Genomic DNA, 21,756 nt, shown 5'->3' with positions numbered 1-21,756 from the left:
AATCCGCACTCAGCAAGGAGTTTGCTTGAGATTCTCTCACTCCCTCTGCCCCTCCTCCCACTCAAGTGCATGCTCTCTCTCTCAAATAAATAAATCTTTTTAAAAAATAAAATAAAATCTTAAAAAAAAAAAGAGGCCAGCATTAACCAAAGTGATAAGAAAACTACAGACAAATATCCTTGATGAACATTGTTACAAAACTCTTTAACAAAATATTAGCAAGTAGAATTCTAATTTATAACAAAAATAGTACATTATGATGAAGTGAGGAACGCAATAAATACAGGAATGCCGGGTTAGATTAACATTCAAAAATCAATGTAATTTAAAAAAATCAGTGTTGGATGGAGCTGGAGTGTATTATGCTAAGCGAAATAAGTCAGTCAGAGAAAGACAAATACCATATGATTTCACTTATATGTGGAACTTAGGAAACAGAACAGAAGAACATGTGGAAGGGGGGGAATAAAGGGAAAGACAGGGACGCAACCATAAAAACTCTTAATGATAGAGAACAAACTGAGGGTTGATGGAGGGTGGTGGGTGGAGGATGGGTTAAATGGGTGATGGGTATTAAGGAGGACACTTGTTATGATGAGCACTGGGTGTTACATGTAAGTGATGAATCACTAAATTCTACTCCTGAAACTGGTATTAAGTATAATGTTAACTAACTAGAATTTAAATAAAAATTTGAAAGAAAAAAATTTTTAATTAAAAAAATTAATGTAATTTGCCAAAAAATAGAAAACAGAAGGAAAATCATATGATTATCTCAATAGAAGCAGAAAAAGCATTTAATGAAATTTAACCCCCCCAAAAATGGGGTGCCTGGCTGGCTCATACAGCAGATCATGCAACTTTTGATCCCCGGGTTGTGAGTTCAAGGCCCCCTTTGGGTGAAGAGATTACTTAAAAATAAAGTCTCTAAAAAAAATTTAACACCTGTTTATGATATTCCCAGGAAACTAGATTTTTTTAAAAAGTGTTTCAACCTGGGGCGCCTGGGTGGCTCAGATGGTTGAGCGTCTGCCTTCGGCTCAGGTCATGGTCCCAGGGTCCTGGGATCGAGTCCCGTGTCAGGCTCCCTGCTCCTTGGGAGACTGCTTCTCCATCTGCCTTTCTCTCTCTCTCTCTCTCTCTGTCTTTCATGAATAAATAAATAAAATCTTTAAAAAAAAAAAAGTGTTTCAACCTGAAAAGGCATCCATAATAAAAAAAACCTGCAGCTAATATAATACTTATATTTGTTAAGATTCATTTATTTGAGAGAGAGAGAAAGAGCTCATGTGGTGGGGGAGTGGGCAAAGGGAGAGGGAGAGAGAATCTCAAGCAGACTCCTCACTGAACACAGAGCCTGATCAACCAAGAGTTGGAGATCAACAGACTGCACCACCCAGGCACCCCAGTATAATACTTAATAGTAAACAATTGAATGTTTTCTCTCTAGGATCAGAAATAAAGTGAGAATGTCTACTTTCATCACTTCCGTTCAATATTATAACTGGAGATTCTAGTCAGTGCAAAAAGTAAGATTTAAAAGGAAGAAGTAAAACTTTCTTTGACATGATTGTAGGACGCCTGGGTGACTCAGTTGGTTAAGCATCTGACTCTTAATTTCAGCTCAGGTCATGATTTCAGGGTCCTGGGATCAAGCCCGTTCTGGGCTCCATGTTCGGCAGGGAGACTGAGATTTCTCTCCCTCTCCCTCTGCCCCTCTCCCCCAGCATGTGCTCTCTCTCTCTCTCTCTCTCAAATAAGTAAATCTTAAAAAGAAAAAGATGACATGATTGTGTACATATCAGATCCTAAGAAATCTACAAAAAAAAAAAAGCTGTTAGAACTACCAATGAATTTAGCAAGTTTGAAGGATATAAAGTCAATATATAAAAATGCATTGTATTTATATATACCAGTAATGAACAACTGGAAAATGAATTTATAATACAATTGACCCTTCAGTAGTACAGGCATGAACTGCGCAGGTCCACTTATAATGTAGATTTTTTTATAGTACAGTACTTTATTATTTTATTTATTTATTTGACAGAGAGAGAGAGCCCAAGCAGGGGGAGCAGCAGGCAGAGGGAGAGGGAGAAGCAGGTTCCCCTGCTGGGCAAGGAGCCCGATATGGGGTTCGATCCCAGGGTCCTGGGGTCATGACCTGAGCCCAAGGCAGATGCTTAACTGACTGAGCCACCCAGGCGCCCCCCCTTATGACTTTCTTAACATTCCTTTCCTCTAGCTTACTTTATTGTGAGAATACAATATCTAATACATATAACATACAAAATTTGGTTAATGAACTGTTTATGCTATTGATAAGGCTTCCTGTCAACAGTAGGCTATTAGTAGTTAAGTTTTGGGGGTGTCAAAAGATACACGGGGGATTTTCCACTGTTGGGGGTCACGCCCCTAAACCTTGTGTTGTTCAAGGGTCAGTCATAGCATCAAAAGATGAAATGCTTATGGTTAAATTTAACAAAATATGTGTGAGATCGCTACACTGAAAATGAAAAAACACTTTGAGAGAAATTAAAGTGAGATATAAATAAAAGGATAGACCATGAACACAGGCTAGAAAACTCAGTATTACTAAATGTTAATTCTCCCTAAATTTGATATGTAGATTTTTTTTTTAAAGGTTTTATTTATTTATTTGACAGAGACACAGCGAGAGAGGGAACACAAGCAGGGGGAGTGGGAGAGGGAGAAGCAAGCTTCCCGCGGAGCAGGGAGCCCAAATCAGGGCTGATGCGGGGCTCGATTCCAGGACCCTGGGATCATGACCTGAGCCGAAGGCAGACACTGAACATCTGAGCCACCCAGGTGCCCCTGATATGTAGACTTAATATGATCCCAAAGTCCCAGCAGTCTTCTTTGTAGAAACTGACAAGCCTACACTAAGATGTATATGGAAATGCAAAGGAGCAAGAGTAGCTGAAACATCTTCACAACACTGGAGGACTTCTGCTACTTGATGTCAGGATTGCCTTAATTAAGACAGTGCAGTCCAGGAGCAAGGATGGGCACATAGATCAAGGAAACAGGAGAGTTCAGAAATAGACCCCACTCACCATGGTTAAGTGAGTTTTGGTAAGCAGCAAGGTAATTCAGGGGAGAAAGGGTAGTTTTTTTCACTGTATGATGCTGGAATGACTAGCCAGACATCGAAGTTAAAAAACAAAACAGGGGGTCCTGGGTGGCTCGGTCGGTTAAGCGTCTGTCTTGGGCTCAGGTCATCTCCCAGTGTCCTGGGATCGATCCCGCCATCGATCCCCGCATCGGGCTCCCTGTTCAGTGGGGAACCTGCTTCTCCCTCTGCTGCCGCTCCCCCAGCTTGTGCTGTCAAATAAATAAAATATTAAATACACACACACACGCACACAAACCTTAACTTTTTTTTAAACATAAATTAACCTATTGATTATTGGCTAGCAATGTTTCAAATGGTGTAGCTTCTACTGGTCTTTCAATTCCTTCAGTCTCCTGATGGCAGATTTTACTGTGATGGCAAAAATGGTGTCATAGGTCCAGGCACTACCAGCCACCGTTTTCATGAAAGAACCACAATGCCAGATTCCCCAGAGCTGGTCTTTTCATCCGGGTTTTTCTACAGAAGGAGCAAGTGTACTCAGTGTGCTGGCTTATTTCAATTTTCTTCACCATTTTCCTGAGGGAGGCACTATAATGGGTCTGCTATTTACTGATGGCTCCGACCTTCTTGGAGCGTTTGGCCATGTCGCCCCAAACTAGGTCCCAGCCCAGGGAGTCAAAAATTTTGACCCTTACATCATACACAAAAATTGACTTGAAAGAGATTACAGATCTAAACTTAAAACCTAAAACTATAGGTCACCTGGGTGGCTCAGTCAGTTAAGCATCTACCTTCCGCTCAGGTCATGATCCCAGGGTCCTGGGATGAGTCCTTTGCTGGGCTCCCTGCTCAGCAGGGTGTCCGCTTTTCCCCCCCCCCCCCCCCCCCCTCCCCCCCCCCCCCCCCCTCCTGCATCCTCTCTCTCTCTTGCAAAAATAAAATCTTTTTTTTTTTTAAAGCTAAAACTGGGGCGCCTGGTTGGCTCAGTTGGTTAAGCGACTGCCTTCAGCTCAGGTCATGATCCCAGGGCCTGGGATCTAGTCCCACATCGGGCTCCCCCTGCTCAGCAGGGAGCCTGCTTCTCCCTGTCCGACTGCTGTTCCCCTTGCTTGTGCGCTCTCTCTCTGTCAAATACATAAATAAAATCTTTAAAAAAATAAAATTAAAATAAAAAATAAAAAAGCCAAAACTATGAAAGTTCTAGAAGAAAATGGTAAGACAACAAAACGTGGGATGATTTCCACATAATGGAGAGATGTGGGTAAGAGGCTCTGTAAGAGAAAAATAGTCTTCTACAGTGGAATATGAATAGATACCACATGAAACAGGAGAAAAAGCAGCTAAAAACAAAGTGGTTGCCTCTAGTGGAACAAGAATCAGTATGGTGAAGGGAGCTCCTATTTTTTATTTTAAATTTTGTGGGACTACTTGACCTTTATACTGTGTACATGCATTTCTTTGATAAAAGTAAAAAAATCTGTATTATTTTTAATTACAATAGATATCACCTAATAAGCATCTACATATTAATGTACTAAACAGTGTACTAAGTATTATGTAGCGCTTTATATTTTATAAAAGAATTTCAAGGGTCCAAAGATATGAAAAAGGGTTTTTTTCATGGTTAGGGGTTAAAAGTTTTGCTTTGGAAACAAAGTTAATTTTTTTTTAATGACAGATAAAATGACACTTGATAAAAATTATACCCATACATATATGTATATATTAAGGGGGACTCTAAATACACAAATGCAAACTCGTTTTATAAACCTAAACCAAACTAAGTAATATCCTCCATTTTACAAAGAATAAATCCTATGAACCTGATTCTTTAGGATATGTGAGTAGAATTAATGAACAGGTAGCATGAATACCAAACCATTAACAACGATTATCTAGGATTTCGTTTTCTGGATAGTGGTCAAGAACTTTCATTCTTCATTCTTTTTTTCTTTTTTTAAAGATTTTATTATTTTTATTTATTTTTTAAAAAGATTTTATTTATTTATTTGACAGAGAGAGACACAGCAAGAGAGGTTCGGGACACAAGCAGGGGGAGTGGGAGAGGGAGAAGCAAGCTTCCTGCCGATCAGGGAGCCTGATGCGGGGCTCGATCCCAGGATGCGGGGCTCGATCCCAGGATCCTGGGATCATGACCTGAGCCGAAGGCAGATGGTTAACAACTGAGCCACCCAGGCGCCCCTAAAGATTTTATTTTTTAAGTAGTCCCTACACCCAGCATGGGGCTCAAACTTAAATCCCCAGATCAAGAGTTGCCTGCTCTACCGATTGAGCCAGCCAGGTGCCCCTCATTTTTCATTTTATATAATGTACTTTTGTTTTCTACCAATATATTACTCATGAAATAACAACAAAAAAAAATTTTATAAGAGAGGGAGGCAAGAAGCAGAGGGAGATGCAGAGAGAGAGAATCTTAAGCAGGTTCCACCCCCAGTGCAAGCCAGACACTGGGCTCAATCTCACAACCCTTAAGATCATGACCTGAGGGGCGCCTGGGTGGCTCAGTTGTTAATCATCTGCCTTCAGCTCAGGTCATGATCTCAGGGTCCTGGGATCGAGCCCCGCCTCCAGCTCCCTGCTCAGCGGGGAGCCTGCTTCTCCCTCTCCCACTCCCCCTGCTGTGTTCCCTCTCTCGCTGTGTCTCTCTGTCAAATAAATAAATAAAATCTTAAAAAAAAAAAGATCATGACCTGAGCTGAAATGGGAGTCTGACACTTAACAGACTAAGCCACCCGGGTGCCCCAAAACAAAAAAAATTTTAAGAACTAGCAATCCTTTATAGTAAATGTTTACACATTACACTTCCCTTGCCCATTTTCAAGAATAACATTTATCCCATTTAAGGTTTCATTAAATTCACATATTATAGGTACGCACGGGCACACATGCACACACACACTCTAAAATCTATGTGAAGAAACTACTATAGGATATTAACTAGGTAATTTTCTTAAAGAAAAAGTAAGGTAGTAGTTAGGTAACTAGGTAATTTTTCTTAAATTTTCTAATTGTTTTTTAAGCAACATGATTCTTTTCTCCAATGCTGATTATATGTAATATGATATAGTTTTACTTTAGAAGTATCCCTGGGGCGCCTAGGTGGCTCAGTTGGTTAAATGTCAGACTCGGATCTCAGCTCGGGTCTTAATCTCATGGTTGTGAATTCAAGCCCAGTGTTGGGCTCCATGCTGGGCATGGAGTCTACTTAAAAGAAAAAAAAAAGTATCCCTTACATAGTCAAGAAAAAGTCATAACCAAAATCCCTATTCAATCAATATTTTGTACTACCCATATACATACATTGTACTACATATATATATATACAGGCGCGCCCGTCAACTTTTTTTTTTATTGTGGTTTGGACGCTACTCCCGCTTTCCTTCGTAGTCCATTTTAGCTTCCACCTTCCTCTTCCCAGACCTCTCACTCTTTCCTTCAGGCCCCATTTCTTCAAGGTTTCAGCGTCGTGCTCCCTCTAGTTAAAAGGAAGACTCAAGTTTTTCTTCGTGGCCACCAAGGGTCCTTGCCAACTGTCACGGCCGCAGCCCACCGCCCTTCCAGCCCCCACGGACTGCCTCAGGAGGAAGCACCTGCTGGCCGCGCGGGGTTGGGCACCGCCCGCGAACACCTGGGGAGGGGGTGGCGCCCAGAAAGCCGCGCCGGGTGTGGGGGAAGGGCGCTGGCTCCCTCGCGTCCGCCCCCAGGCGGTGACTCACCGCCGGGGACCTGCGGACAGAGGTGAGCAGCCTGGGGCAGGGCCCGGGAGGCGGGGCCGCCAGGTCAGGCAGGTCTGCTCCGCCCCGCCGCGCCCGCAGAGTGCGCAGTCCCTCGGCGAGCTCGCGCCGTCCTCCTGGCAGCACTCGCCGCCGTCCTTCCGACGCGGACCCGTGCGTCCCAGGCCTCGCGTCCCCGGACGGCCAGCGGGCTCTAGGCACCCCGCTCCCTCCACGCGCCTTCCCGCGAGCCCCCAGCCCGCCTCGCGCCCCTCTCGACGACGCGCGCGCACTATGGCGCGCCCCCAGGTCCTCGCGTTCGGGCTCCTGTTCGCGGCGGCCACCTTGGCGGTGGCCATGGCTCTTAAACGTAAGAAGCAGAGCTGTGGGCTTGGGCCGGGCGGGGGCGTCCCTCGGCATCCGAGACGGAGATGGTGGTGGAGGGGCTGCGGCAGCCCAGGCCCTCTGCGCAGGAGGCGGCGGGAAGGCGCCCGTTCGCACGGCCGCGAGGGAGCCTACTCGCTTCGCCGCTTTGCCCCGCTCTCCAGGAAAATGGCCCGGAACAGTGGCGGGGGGCGGGCAGGGAACGGAGTGGCCACGTCCGGGGACTTCTCGGCCTCGGAACGGGCCAGGAGGGCCCAGGGCGCGCCGTGGCCGCACGCCGTCTGGGCGCGCCCACCTCCTCGGGCCGGGCGCGCGCCTGGGGTCCTAGCGTGGCAGAAACTAGCAGCCGCGGGGAGAGGAGGGGAGTCGGCGGCCATCAACCGCTGGCCTGCCCCTCCCCTGGGCACCTGTGGCTGGCCCCGGATATGGGTCTCGGGCGGGGACAGGTAGCTGCAGGGAGGCCGCCGGGGCCGCCACGCACCTGCGCGCGGGAGCAAGTCCTCCTGGGCCTTCAGGACCTCGCGTGTGAGTGTGGGTGCTTCCCCTTTTTTAAGGATCGTGTAGGTAATGCCAAGTTTATTGTAGGGAAACCAGAAATACCGATACCTGTACAGAGTAAGAACAAAAACCAATCCACAATCCCAACACTTCAAGAGAATCCCATTATTAACCCCAGTATATTTTTCTTTTAGGCATTGCTGTAAACATTGCCCTAAACCGAAACACAGTTTTATATCTTTTGTGTGTATATGTGTTTTTACTCCTACATAACATCCAGAGTTTTCCATTTCTTTTAGTCTTGGAAGTTACGATGTAAGTGGTGACGGAACAGTCTCTGGTGTGGAAGGTCGCGCCCATATCCACATATTGGGCATGTGGTTTGATTACAGTTTTCTTAGTTTGGAATAAACATCTTGTCTGCCATCTCTTGATGTTTTGTAAGAAAGTGGCAGTTGGCCAGAGCTTTCTGGAAAGGAGACCTACACCAACAGCGCATGGGCCAAATTAATTACACTTTCAAAATAATGCGGTTTAATCAGCTCCTGTTTTTCTAGCTTCAGTCCAAGGCTAAGTACTTAATCTTAAATTTCTTTAAAGTGATGGTAGCTGCTATAGGTTCAGAAAAATCTGTACCTGATTGGTCTGTTTTAAATTTCACATCCCTTGGGCATGGAAAGGTGCTTTCGAGCCGTGGTATAGTAGAGTGTTGCATAAGGTTTTAACTCCTTGAGGACAGCCACTATCTCCTTTTGTGATCCCAATACTGAGTTGAGTGCTGGATGGATTTTAGAGGTGGTTCATATTAATTATAACTTAAACAGGGAATAACTAAAGCCAGCTTGAGATATGAAGGAGCAATACAAAAATTCTTTGTTTTGTCACTGTTTTTTGTTAATGATTGGGTTCTCTCAGATAGACAATTAAAAGGAATTAAGAGGCGCTTGCCAATTTGAAGTTAAAACAGCTTTTGAAATAGTCAAAGATACAACTTATTTTCAAATATTTATTTGAGAGGGAGTGCGCGTGCGTGTGAGAGAGAGAGAGAGAGAGAGAGAGAGAGGAGCAGGTGGAGGGGCAGAGGGAAAGGGAGAAGCAGACTCCCCCCTGAGCTGGGAGCCTGATGTGTGGGACTCAATCCCAGGACTCAGCCCAAGGCAGTTGCTTAACCAAGTGAGCCACCCAAGTGCCCAAAGATATAACTATTAAACTGGCATTAATATCCAGGATAAGCTGTGTAATATCACTTTCAAAGTTGGGTACTAGAATTTAATTTGGTTAGGAAGGCAACAAACAAAAGTGCCCCCAAGTTCATATGAAAGTATAATTTTTCCAAGATAAAAAATTGCCCAAGGGTTGACTGTGTTACCAGTAAGCTCAAAAGCAAGCATCTCTTTTTAAGAAAATGGGCTGGGAAGAGGGAGGAAATGTGAGTTATTCCAGATCCTAGAATTGGAATTGTTGTTTTTCGGGAAAAGAGTCAGTAGCTAACAAGCAGGTTTTGTCTAGCAGTACCCGAGGAGGGAAGGATCTGAGACTGGGAGTAGTATCATCATGGAGGCAAAGCTGAATATGATGTTTAGAGGGCTGTGTTACTGACTTAAAAAAATCAAAATGGGAATGCATGCAAATTAGACTATGTGTCTGTATAATATATAAACTATTCACCATAGTATCAGCCACTCAAATTACAGCTGAAAAATAAAACAAATTGCAGCTTAAAAATAAAACATTTTAGGGCGCCTGGGTGGCTCAGTCGGTTAAGCGTCTGCCTTTGGCTCAGGTCATGGTCCCAGGGTCCTGGGATCGAGCCCTGCATCGGGCTCCCTGCTCGGCGGGGAGCCTGCTTCTCCCTCTGCCTCTGCTATTCTGCCTACTTCTGCACTTGCTCTCTCTCTCTCTCTCTCTCTCTCTCTCTCTCTGTCAAATAAATAAAATCTTTAAAAAAAAAATAAAACATTTTAAGGCTTTGTGGCTCTGTAACTTAGGCATTATTGTTAGAGTATAATTTAGCTGAGACACCAGAGTTCATAGTTGGATTCACATTTTAAAATGGGATTTTGTTTTTTTGATTTATCTAGCATGTGTCTGTGACAAGTACAAACTGACCACAAACTGCTCTTTGAACGTAAATGGTCTATGCGAGTGTACTTCACTTGGTGCACAAAATTCCGTCATTTGCTCAAAACGTGAGTAGAATTATCCTCATTGCCTTTAAGTTGTATTTTGACTTAGCCTTCTTTAATTGACGTGTCTCGAGTCGGGAGGCATTTTTTGGGCTCAAATTTGAATCATGTTCTTTTGTCAAAATTATCTCATAGCTGAAGCTTCTTAAAATTGAGAAAGTGAACATGGGAACACATAAGTCTGCAATAATCTTTGGCTGTGGGAGTTTGGAGTTAAATTAAAATTTTTTTCCTTAAGCATAAAACTGCGGTTATTTTTCAACGTGACATTAAGCTTTCTTTACAGTGGCAACCAAATGTTTGGTGATGAAGGCAGAAATGACCCGCTCAAAGTCTGGGAGAAGAGTGAGACCTGAGGGGGCTTTCCAGAATAATGATGGGCTCTATGATCCTGACTGTGATGAGAAGGGGCTCTTTAAAGCCAAGCAGTGCAATGGCACCACCACGTGCTGGTGTGTGAACACTGCGGGGGTCCGAAGAACGGATAAGGATAATGACGATGAAATATCCTGCTCCGAACGAGTGAGGACCTAGTGAGTTGGGCTGCCCGTGTTCTTGTTTTCATGCTTTTCAGTTTCATTTAAGTAAATTTATTTTTGAATATGTAGTATGATTTGGTGGTTTAGAATTCAAAAGAAAGGAAAGGGTATGTAAACAGTGCAAAGTTTCCATTTTATCTCACCCCCCCATACCCAGTTTACCTCCACAGAAATGGTCACCAGTTTGTTATAGAACCTTCCAGAGATATTTAATGAATTCACTAGCAATATGTATTTCTTATTTAAAAATTTTTCCTTGTGGTAGCATACTAAACATGGTTTTCCTCTTCAGTTTTTCCTTAACACTGATCAGATTTGAAAGTTGGATTAGTGTTAAATGTATATGAAAAATTCAAGTTGTTTATATATTTGCTCATTTATTGTGTTTTAAAACGAGGTATGTTTACTCCTGAAACCAGTATTGCACTGTATATTAACTAACTAGAATTTAATTAAAAATAAAAATAATAAAACCAAAGTATGGTTGTCTCAGATTTATATGGTAAAAAGGAACAGAAACACACTCAAGCTAGCTTAAGCAAAAGAGGTTTTATTAAAAGTGACTAGAGCTGAAAAGTCATCCAGACCAAGGCAGGCACTCTCTCCTTTGGTCTTCTGGAGCCTCATGGTCACTTTTCTGTCTCTCTCTGCCTTTGTATCTCTTCCCTTGAATGTGGCCTAGCATGACCAGCTAAGCCTTGGCTTTACATGATCTTGAGTATTGTGGCCCAAGGTCAGGGGTTGACCTGTTCGAAAGGGTGTTTTCTCCTGGATGAGTGCTTTATGAGCAATGTGTGGGGGCCAAGGAAGAAATGAAGGGCAAACCTATTGCATGAATCCTTTTCTGTTGATTGTACTGTAGTTCCACTTGGGAATTTTGCTATTAGCTTATTAGGAAAAGACTACAGAAGGCTGAGTTGTTATAGTCAATCATTAAATACTGTCTTTTTACTTTACAGCTGGATAATCATTGAACTAAAGCACAAAACAAGAGAAACACCTTATGATACGGAAAGTTTGAGGACGTACGTACTGTTAAGTGCATTATACTTGCACAGTTGGTACTCAGGTCTTCATTCTAAGCCATTAGGAACACTAAAACAAGTCTTAATGCTTTTTTATATTTGTGAAAAAATAAAATACTATAATGTTTTAACCTTATTTTGAAATAGTTGCAAGAATAGTAGATTCCTGTAGTACTCTTCACTCAGACTCACCAATGAACATTTTGCCCCGTTTTCTTTTTATATGTGTGTGTCTGTACTTTATATATCTACCGACACATGTATAGATATTTTTTCCCAGAACCATTTGAGAGCAAGTTGTAGATGTCATGCCCCTTTACCCCTAAATACTTTAGTCTATCTTTTCCTAGGAATAAAAGGCACTCTCTTTTTTTCTTTTCTTTCTTTCGTTCTCTTTCTTGTAATCTCTGTGCCCAGTGTGGGATTTGAACTCATGACCCCAAGATAAGAGTTGCATGCTCTACCAGCTGAGCCAGCCAGCCTCCCCAAAAGGCACTCTGTTTTGTAACCACTCTACAGTTACCAAATTCAGGAAATTTAATGTTAACACCATATTGTGCCAGTTTTCCCAATGTTGATCTTTATGGTAATTTTTTCTTCCCCTTTCACCCAGAACTCAATCTAAGATCATGTATTGCATTTAGTTGTGATGCTTTAGTCTCTTTTAATATGGAACACTGTCTTGGCTTTTCTTGATCCTTCATGATGTTGATATTTTTGAGGAGTATAGGCAAATTATTTCATAAAATGTCCCTCAGATTTGGATTTACCTGATGTGTCCTCATAATTAAATCCAGGTTAAGCTTTTTTTTTTTTTTTTAAGATTTTATTTGAGAGAGAGCGAGTACACGAGAGGGGGTAGGGTCAGAGGGAGAAGCAAACTCCCTGCTGAGCAGGGAGCACAATGCAGGACTCGATCCCCGGACTCCAGGATCATGACCTGAGCTGAAGGCAGTTGCTAAACCACCTGAGCCACCCAGGCGCCCCAGGTTAAGCATTTTTGACAGAAAAACTACATAAGTGATCCTATGTCCTTCTCAGTACCTCACATCGGGAAGCGCATGATGTCTTCTTGTCTCTTTATTAGTGATGTTAACTTTGATTAAGGGAATATCTATCAGGTTTGTAATGTTACTGGTTACCTCTTTGTAATAATTTTTTTGGGGGAGCACCTGGGTGGCTCAGTCGTTAAGCGTCTTGCCTTCGGCTCAGGTCATGATCCCAGGGTCCTGGGATCGAGCCCTGCATCGGGCTCCCTGCTTAGTGGAAGCCTGCTTCTCCCTCTCCCACTCCCCCTGCTTGTGTTCCCTCTCTCGCTGTGTCTCTCTCTGTCAAATAAATAAATAAAATCTTTAAAAAATAACAATTTTTTTTCAATTTTTTAAAAAGATTTTATTTATTTGAGAGAAAGAAAGAGTGCACAAGCAAGGGGAAGGGCAGAGGGAGAAGGAGACACCTTGCTGAGCAGGGAGCCCAACACAGGGGTCAATCCCAGGACCCTGGGATCATGACCTGAGCTGAAGGCAGAGATTTAGCCAACTGAGCCACTCAGATGCCCCACCTCTTTATAATTAATAAATATAATCTGTGGGCAGATACTGGGATCCTGCATAAATATCCTGTTTCTAATCAAACTAGAACTGAACAGTTTTAGCATCAATGGATGATTCTAGCATGAGTCAATTACTATGATAGTTGCAAAATGGCATAACATTTTTAAAACAAGTTTGATTAATGACAATTCTAGAGCTTGAACTACCTGCTTAGTTAAAAAGTAGTGCTTCTTAAAACATAGTGCTGCTTAATGTTGTGTAGTACTAAACAGATTTTTAATTATTTACAGTGCACTTCTGGAGATAATCACAACTCGTTACCAACTGGATCCAAAATATATCACAAATATTCTGGTAAGATTTTTGTTTTTAATAAATGAGCTCTAGCAGGAAGTTAGTGGGATAGAATGGTTTGGGTATGACTTTTGGTAGTGGTTAAACTGCAATTGAATATAGTTTAAACCCTGGACACTTAATAATTCAAATTTCCTTGAATTGTTGTTTTCCTTCCATAGCCTTTGAATACCTCAGTTTTACCCTTAAGGAAAATGTAGTATCTCTGGTTGAAAAATACCTGAATATGTGATGGAACTTTTTTAAGGCAGAAAATTAATGTTATTTTTAAGGACAGGAGGGAATATCCTTTTTTGCTCCTTAAAAGCAGAACATGGTAAATGCATATTGCATTTTGGATTGCATTTCTTTAGCATTTTATTTATTTTTTTAAGATTTTATTTAAGAGAGAGAGAGAGTGTGCAGCAAACACAGAGGGAGAAGCAGACTCCCCACTAAACGGGGAGCCCAATGTTGGGCTCCGTCCCACGACCCTGAGATCATGACCTGAGCTGAAGGCAGATGCTTATCCAGCTGAGCCACCCAGGCGCCCCTAGCATTTTATTTGTAAAGTAGTCCTAACCAAATAAGATACTTTTTTGTGTGTGTGTTTTCTTTTGTTTTTTTTTAAAAGTAAGTTCTACAGGGATGCCTGGGTGGCTCAGTGGGTTAAGCGTCTGCCTTCGGCTCAGGTCATGATCCCAGGATCTTGGGATCAAGTCCCGCATCAGGCTCCTTGCTCAGCAGGGAGCCTGTATCTCCCTCTGCCTGCCTCCCTCTCTCACTCTCTCTCTCTGATAAATAAATAAAATCTTTAAAATAAATAAGTAAATAAAAATAAAAGTAAGTTCTACAACCAATGTGAGGCTTGAACTCATGACCCTGAGATCAAGAGTCGTATGCTCTAGGGACTGAGCCAGCCAGGCACCCTCAACTAAAATGTTTGGGTTTTTTTTCTAATAAGATACTTTATTTTTTTTTTTATTTATTTATTTGACAGTACAAGCAAGGTGAGTGACAGGCAGAAGAGAGGGAGAAGTAGGCTCCCTGCTCAGCAGGGAGCCTGATGGAGGGGGCTTCACCCTTACCCGACTGAGCCACCCAGGCGCCCTCAAATAAGATACTTTAATACCTTGTTTTAAATTTTTTTTCAAGGGAAGAAAATACTCTTTTGAAAAGAAAATAGGCATCATCATTACCTTTAGTTGCATTGCTGTCTTATTTCCCTTGGAGAGATTTTAAAACCTCCCAAAGATTTGTAAATTATTTGTACCAAGTGGAAAGGAACACTGACACATGTAGATTACAGAAAATCAAAAACTGAATATTCTGATTTTTGAACCATGATATCTTTACATGATTTTGGTTGTATTGATATTAATTTGTATTTTTTATTTTTCACCCAGTATGAAAATGATCTTATCACTATTGATCTGATGCAAAATTCATCTCAGAAAACTCAGAATGATGTGGACATAGCTGACGTGGCTTACTATTTTGAAAAAGATGTGCGTATAATCTTCCTTATTTTATTCCTGTGTTTAGAAATGTAATGTTGTCTGTCATGCCTCAATGGATTTAAGATCTTTCATCTTCTTTTTCTCCACTTACACATCAACCACACCTCTGTTCTCCCAAGTGGTTCTTGTGCTGCAGTTAACTTCGTCCTCATCCCTCCCATGCATCTTTCTCACCCACCTTTCTGACCTGTTTGTTGTATATTTATGCCTTTTTTTCCAGTTCTTTTACCTAAAATATTTTCTCTCATAATTCTTACCTATTGCATCCTTGATCGTTACTCAGTGTGTGTGTATAGCCTTCCCCATTATAATGTCCATGAACAAGAGGTTATGTAAGAAATGCTGTGTAACTAGTGTGATTAAAATAATTTGTTTCTACTTTAATATATTATCAAAAAAATAAACAAACTTTAGGGGCGCCTGGGTGGCTCAGTCCATTGGGCATCTGCCTTCAGCTCAGGTCATGATCCCAGGGTCCTGGGATTGAGCCCCGCATCAGGCTCCCTGCTCAGCGGGAAGCCTGCTTCTCCCTTTTCTCTTTCTCTCTGACTCCCCCTGCTTGTGTTCCCTCTCTTGTGCTCTCTCTCTCTCTCTCTCTCTCTCTCTCTCTGTCAAATAAATAAATAAAATCTTTAAAAAACTACAAGTAAATTAACAAATTTTAATATGTTCTAAGTGAGCCATTTTCTGATGAAGCTTGGGATTTTCTCCAAAATAAACTGGCCCAGGGGGAGGGGGAAGGGAGGAAGGATGAAACCAAGAATGGATTGAAGAACGTTGGCCATGTATTTATATTGTTGAATCCGGGATGATAGGGATAATGGGACTTAATTATACTATTCTTTCTACTTTCATATATGTTTGAAAATTTCTCACAATAAAGTTTTTTTAAAGTTTGAGCGCATGAGAGTATTACCATTGAAACCACAAAGATCCTTGACAGCAGTTCTTTCAGTGTAGAATTGACAAGTAATTCTGTGTGGCCATGGTGGATTTTCTTTTTCTTTTTCTTTTTTTTTTTTTAAGATTTTATTTATTCATTTTGAGAGAGAGAGAGACAGAGAGAGCACAAGCAGAGGGAGAAGGAGTAGCAGACTCCCCGCTGAGCCCGATGCGGGGCTCCATCCCAGGACCCTGGGATCATGACCTGAGCCGGAGGCAGACGCTTAACGACTGAGCCCCCCAGGCGTCCCCATGGTGGGTTTTCTTAAATATTTTAAATTGCTTTTCTCCTTCTCAATACAGGTTAAAGACGAATCCTTGTTCCATTCCGATAGAATGGACCTGAAAGTAAACGGGGAACAATTGGATCTGGATCCCGGTCGAACTGCAATTTACTATGTTGATGAAAAACCACCTGAATTTTCAATGCAGGGTCTACAAGCCGGTATTATTGCGGTCATTGTGGTTGTGACCCTAGCAGTTATTGCTGGAATCATTGTGCTGGTGAGTATAGAACTAGTCAGCTTTCCCTTGAGGACAATATTCTTCCAAGAAAAGGCGACAGCATGAGATCCATGTTCTACATCCGTGTTCTAGAACATATTAATGAAACAAAAGCTTCATTTTTTTATAATTTGGTATAGTGAACGAATCTCTTGAATCTGGTCCTTTTTTATAAAACAGTCCTTTTCTGAAGCAAGAAAGGATACTAATCTGAGAAAAGCTCGTAGCCAAGCCCCTCACAGGCCAGTTACGTGGCCATCAGGCGACAGGTGTCCATCAGTTCTCTCGCCGCAGTCTACCAGTCCTGCCAACGTCAGTGCAAAATCCCTGAACTCCCAAACCATTGGATGAAATGCAACAACAGAACCCAATTAACATTAGCATGGAAAGGATTGAAAGTGGTAAATATGAAGAGCAGTTCTAAACAAAAGATTTACAAATTGAATTTAGTAGTGCTTCAGCAGAACAAGGTACTTACTACCTGAACAGACAGGGTTTATTTTAGATGTAAGGATGCTCCAGCATTAGAAATCTTAACAACATAGCAGAATTCAGAAATACATTTGATGGTATGTGGGAACTTAGATTTTCGGTTCAATGGAATTATACTTGGCTCTCCATCTGGAAGAAAAAAATGTTGCATTCCTATTTGACCCCACCGTGGTGGGCCATATTGCCCACCTGTGTGAATGGCACATCATGGACCAGTGCACCCATTTTCAAACCCAAATTCCAGATGGATTATAGTCCAAAATGTTAAAAAATGAGAACAAATTTCAAAATTAATTTAGGAAATGTTTGTACAACCTTGTGGTAAAGGGAACCAAGTAAGGCAAGAAATCTGGAATCCATGAATGCAAAGATACATATTTGACTGAATTGAAATTAAACATTTTATATGGCAAAGATACCGTAAAGTGAAAAATGTCAATGCTCGGTTGGGGGAAAATCTCCATGATGCATAAAATAAAAAAGGTTGTTATGCATAATACATAATTAGTTCTTACAAATTGATGAGAAAATTAAACAATAGCAAAAGGCATGGATAGATGATTTACAGAAGAAATCCAGATGGGAAATAAGCACAAGAGAATCATAGAAATCAAATTGTCTCGTAGAAACAAAAGCACAGGTTCTTAAGAAGCATGGTCAAGGTTATATATTGTGGTGTTGCCAGTAAGGATGAATCTGGAAATAACTTGTGTGTACGTCTGTGGGAGAACGGATGAGTAGATTGTAGAATATCCATGGTATGGAGTAAAGTTATTAAAAAGAATGAGTACAATCTAGAGCTTTTGATCTGGAAAGGTTCCTGTGATGTGGATACAGACTGTGCAAAGAGAGAAATGATACTGTATTATCCCATTTTTTTACACTGCCCCCCGTTTCCCAAAACTCATGCACATATGTTTTTGTGTATATTTTTATGAGGATGGAACAAAATGTGGAAGGATGCATACCAGGCTGTTGGATTTTATTAAAGATTATTCATGGTTTTCTCAGTGCAACTTTTTTTGTTTCCCTGGTTGTGTTAGGCTTTTTGTTGTTGTTCCAAAAGATTTTGGTTTAGCAGGGGAGGAGGTCTTGAAAGTTTTTTTGATTTTTTTTTTTTTTTTAAATATAATATTCAGTGTTACATTAGTTTAGTTTCAGGTGTACAACATAGGATTCAGCAATTCTATTCATTACTCCGTGCACCTCATGATAAGTGTAGGCTTTTTTTTCTTTTAGTTTAGTAGGGAAATTTTAATTTAAGAAATAACATCTGTGGATAGATTTGTAAGTTAAATTTGTTCAGATAGGAATTATGTCCATTAAAATATGTGTCAATTTAGATCAACTTTTTCTTTGGATAGCAGTTCTAAAATAATAATCATTTTTCTTCCATTCAGGTTATTTCCAGAAAGAACAGAATGGCAAAGTATGAGAAGGCTGAGGTAAATGGATTACTTTATAAAAAGCCCCCTTTTTAATCTCTTACTCTTGATAATCATTGTACCTTCCAAGACATTGATAGGACTCAATTATACTGGAGCCCCTTTATAGTGTAGTTCTTAGGGTCTGTCTTTCAATGCTCCCTTACTTACATTCCTTTTTTTTTTTTTTTTTAAGATTTTATTTATTGAGAGAGCAAACACAGCGGCGGGGAGGGGCAGAGGGAGAAGCAGACACCCCGCTGAGGGGATACAGGACGCGGGGCTCGATCCCAGGACCCTGAGATCATGACATGACCCAAAAGCAGACACTTAACCAGCTGAGCCAAGGTGCCCCTTAACTGCATTCTCTTGTGTGAGATCCACAGCAGGCCAGCTGATACTGAGTTCTGTCTCAGAGTAGTGGGATAGGAAGCCTGCGAGTTTTGTTTGATAAAGTGTCAACTTTTAGTAGGGTCTTTTAGAGGCATACTCTATAGATTCATGTTAGAGAAACTCCATGGGACTGAAGACCTGATTCACTGTCTCTATGCCAGTGAAATCATCATTAAAAAAGACCTTAGTTTATGTCCTAGTGGATCAGTTGCATGCTAACTAGTCATGTACATTAGTGTGGAAACAAACTGTTGGATCGTTAGTGTGTCAGCCACTTGGATATGAAACATACTTGTTCCTGAACCCTGTCAGTAACATTTTCAGTACACCCACCAATTTTTATATATTTATGCATTTATTTGTATAGTATATGTACTTTTTACTAATATTTTACCAAGAAATTTTTATATATTATGCATTTATTTGTATATATGTACTTTTTACTAATATTTTACCAAGAAATACAGAAATGTAAAAGAATATTGAGAACAACCCAATAGAACTAGAAAGTTGTAAATTTTTTTCCCATACCATAGTTGATCATCTGGCTTACCTGGTTTGGTGACCATAGGTCTAGGGGATAGACTCTCCCTGAACTGAAGCATAACAGAAAGTGGAATGACAATGTATTATAGTGGTTAAGAGCAATATAGATGTGGGTTTGACCACTTGTTAGCTGCGTAGGCAAGTTATTTAACTTCTCTAAGCCTCCATGTTTTCCTTATCTATAAACTGGGGATAATATTACAGACCCGTTGTAAGGATTAAACAAAGTAGAGTGTATAAAGTATTGGTCCCATGTATGCCACATAGTAGAATGTTTGCCAGCATTGGTAGTTTCCGTCATCGCGTCTCAGCTCTGCCCGTAACTAATTGTGTGATCTGGGACAAGTCACCTAATTCTGAACTTCAGTTTCCTCATCTATAAAATTAAAAGATTGATGATAGAAAATAAGATTCTTACTGGATGTAAAAATGGCATACATCTAATAAAGACCTTATCCGTTCTTACAGATGTAGCTCACCTGCTGCTTCCCCTGTCACTTTGACCACCTTACCTCCAAATAACAGTTTGGGTCATGCCTTCAGTGTGTGCTTCCTTGTAGTACATTTTTTTCTTTCTCCAAATAAGGCTCATAAATGTGGGAGATAATCATCTTGCTTTCCTCTTTTTTTTTTTTAACTGTTTTCAAGATGAACAAAAGGTTGGAAAATTAAAATTTTTTCTCTTTTTCTTCTATTTCAGATAAAGGAGATGGGTGAGATGCATAGGGAACTCAATGCATAATGACTATAAATTCAAGAGTAACTACAAGAAGGGAAATTAGCAGATTGCAAGTGTATGAGCATGGGACAGAGATCTTTGAGGACTACTATTTTGCTAGTTAACATCTTCATCTACAGTGAAACCTGTACTCAGTATATAAACAGCTTCAAATTGACTCTACCAATCTTAAAATTTGACCACAGGGTCCTATCTTTGCAGATCTGATATAAAACCCAGAACTTGGACTGCATAGTTAAAATTATTTATGCCTAACATTGAGGTGTGTGCCTTAAGTATGCTTCCACAGTAGAGTTTCAATGACGACTGTCTCATCCATTTGTGATTGAAAGCTGCCTATCTACTTACTTTGAGTCTTGTACATATAAACTTTTTTTTTACAAACTGTGAAATAAAACATTTTAAAACTGAATTTCCTAACTTTGAGTCATTGAATCAAATTTCATAGTATACACATAAGGTAACAGGTTGAAAAATGCTCTGAATGCAAACTACAAATTAGAGTTTTGTATGAGTACTTATAATCGTGTATTTAATAGAAAATGTATAACCTGAAATATGTAACTTCTAACAGGAAAATCAAACAATTTTATTCTGAATGAATCTAAGGTTCTGTTTTAAACAAATCAGCACTTTGGCAAACACTTAAGCCTTGGGGCAAAACTGATGGAGAATGTTGTGAACCATGAGTGCTGTGCTTGGTTGAATTAAAGCACCAGTCATTCAACATCTTACGTAATGAGTAATTGTAGTACAAACACATTTTATATGAAGTTAAAGTATCCTGAAGTATTTTGCTTTCAATAGGAAATTTTTTAAAACACTTTGAAAAGAACAACATTAAAGAAAATGTAAAAGCTAGATTGAACACAGATTTTTATCTCTTCTGTAGTAGGCAGAATTCTAGGATGGCCTACAAGATTGCTTATCTCTGATGGATATGCCCTCCCCTAGAGTGTGGGTAGGGCCTGTGCATGTCCTGAACTGCCACTCCCAAGATGAAGTTACCTTTTATGGCGAAGGCCAGGAGGTTTTTAAGTGCAGATGTGATTAAGATCCCTAATAACGACTAAATTAAAAGGGAGTTACAAAAGAGTGCCCAAAGGTAGGAGACAAGAAGTAGAAACTGTAGATGTGTTCTCCCGTTAGCCTTAAAGCAAACTACCATGTTGTGGAAAGACAGCAAACACCAGGCTGCCTGAAGGGAGGGCCTCAGTCCCACGACCTCAAGAACTGAATTCTGCCAACAACAACGGAACTTGGAAGAGGACCCCAGCTCCAGGTGGGATCACAGCCCTGGCCAACATCGCTGTCATCTCGAGACCCTGAGAAAAGGATCCACTTACGTGATGCCTAGGCTCCTGACCCATGGGAGCTGAGATGATAAAGATTTATGGTCATCAGATGCTGACTTTGTGGCAATTTGTTAGGCAGCAATAGAAATTGATACAGCTAGTAGGAAGTAAAGAAAATGGGAATAGATAACAAGGAGCAGCCATTACCCTTAGGGCTGAGAGAGCACCCAAGGAAGAGCTCTACTTTCTCCTAAACCCCACTCCCTGGGCTGAGATCCAGACCTTGTGGGAGTGCAATGGGGCTCCTTGAAGAGCAGGGAAATGGCCTTGAGGCTGCACTGGAGGGGCTCAACTGAAAACCTGCTGGCTAGGACAGGAGTCCTCAAACTACAGCCTGGCCCACCACCTGTTTTTACGTAGTCTGGGAGGTAAGAATGGTTTTGCATTTTTAAATATTTGAAAAGAATGTTCCCTGGTATGTGCAAGTGACATGAAATAAAAAATGTCAGTGTCTATCAATAAAGTTCTGTGGGAGTACAGCTACGCTTATTT

At 41.0% G+C, this 21,756-nt stretch overlaps 1 protein-coding gene across 2 annotated transcripts; it reads left to right on the top strand.

Moving 5' to 3' along the window:
• Positions 1–6,920: 6,920 nt before the first annotated feature.
• EPCAM (epithelial cell adhesion molecule) lies at positions 6,921–20,321 on the top strand. 2 transcript variants are annotated; one of them, XM_025868745.2, is made up of 9 exons: positions 6,921–7,201; positions 9,795–9,902; positions 10,186–10,432; positions 11,398–11,463; positions 13,307–13,370; positions 14,756–14,857; positions 16,115–16,315; positions 18,208–18,252; positions 19,871–20,321. In XM_025868745.2, exons 1-9 carry the CDS (start codon positions 7,126–7,128, stop codon positions 19,910–19,912), a joined length of 951 nt encoding a protein of 316 aa, XP_025724530.1. In that variant the 5' UTR covers positions 6,921–7,125; the 3' UTR covers positions 19,913–20,321. The 2 variants fall into 2 exon arrangements, with proteins under 2 accessions (XP_025724530.1, XP_073753849.1); XM_073897748.1 differs by lacking the exon at positions 6,921–7,201 and adding an exon at positions 7,626–7,740.
• Positions 20,322–21,756: the final 1,435 nt, after the last annotated feature.

This window comes from Callorhinus ursinus, unplaced genomic scaffold (genome assembly GCF_003265705.2).
Source record: "Callorhinus ursinus isolate GAN/ISIS: 27379988/994484 unplaced genomic scaffold, GSC_fseal_2.0 scaffold10, whole genome shotgun sequence".
In the NCBI taxonomy this organism is placed as follows: Eukaryota; Metazoa; Chordata; class Mammalia; order Carnivora; family Otariidae; genus Callorhinus; species Callorhinus ursinus.
The sequence above is the reverse complement of the archived record's forward strand: the minus strand, read 5'-3'. Positions and strand labels throughout refer to the sequence as shown.

Excerpts from the sequence above, each read along its gene's own strand:
- EPCAM (XM_073897748.1), top strand. The coding sequence starts at position 7,641 with ATGGGTCTCGGGCGGGGACAGGTAGCTGCAGGGAGGCCGCCGGGGCCG. Across the intron at positions 11,464-13,306 it reads GATACGGAAAGTTTGAGGAC|TGCACTTCTGGAGATAATCA; the intron begins GTACGTACTGTT and ends AATTATTTACAG. Across the intron at positions 14,858-16,114 it reads CTTACTATTTTGAAAAAGAT|GTTAAAGACGAATCCTTGTT; the intron begins GTGCGTATAATC and ends TTCTCAATACAG.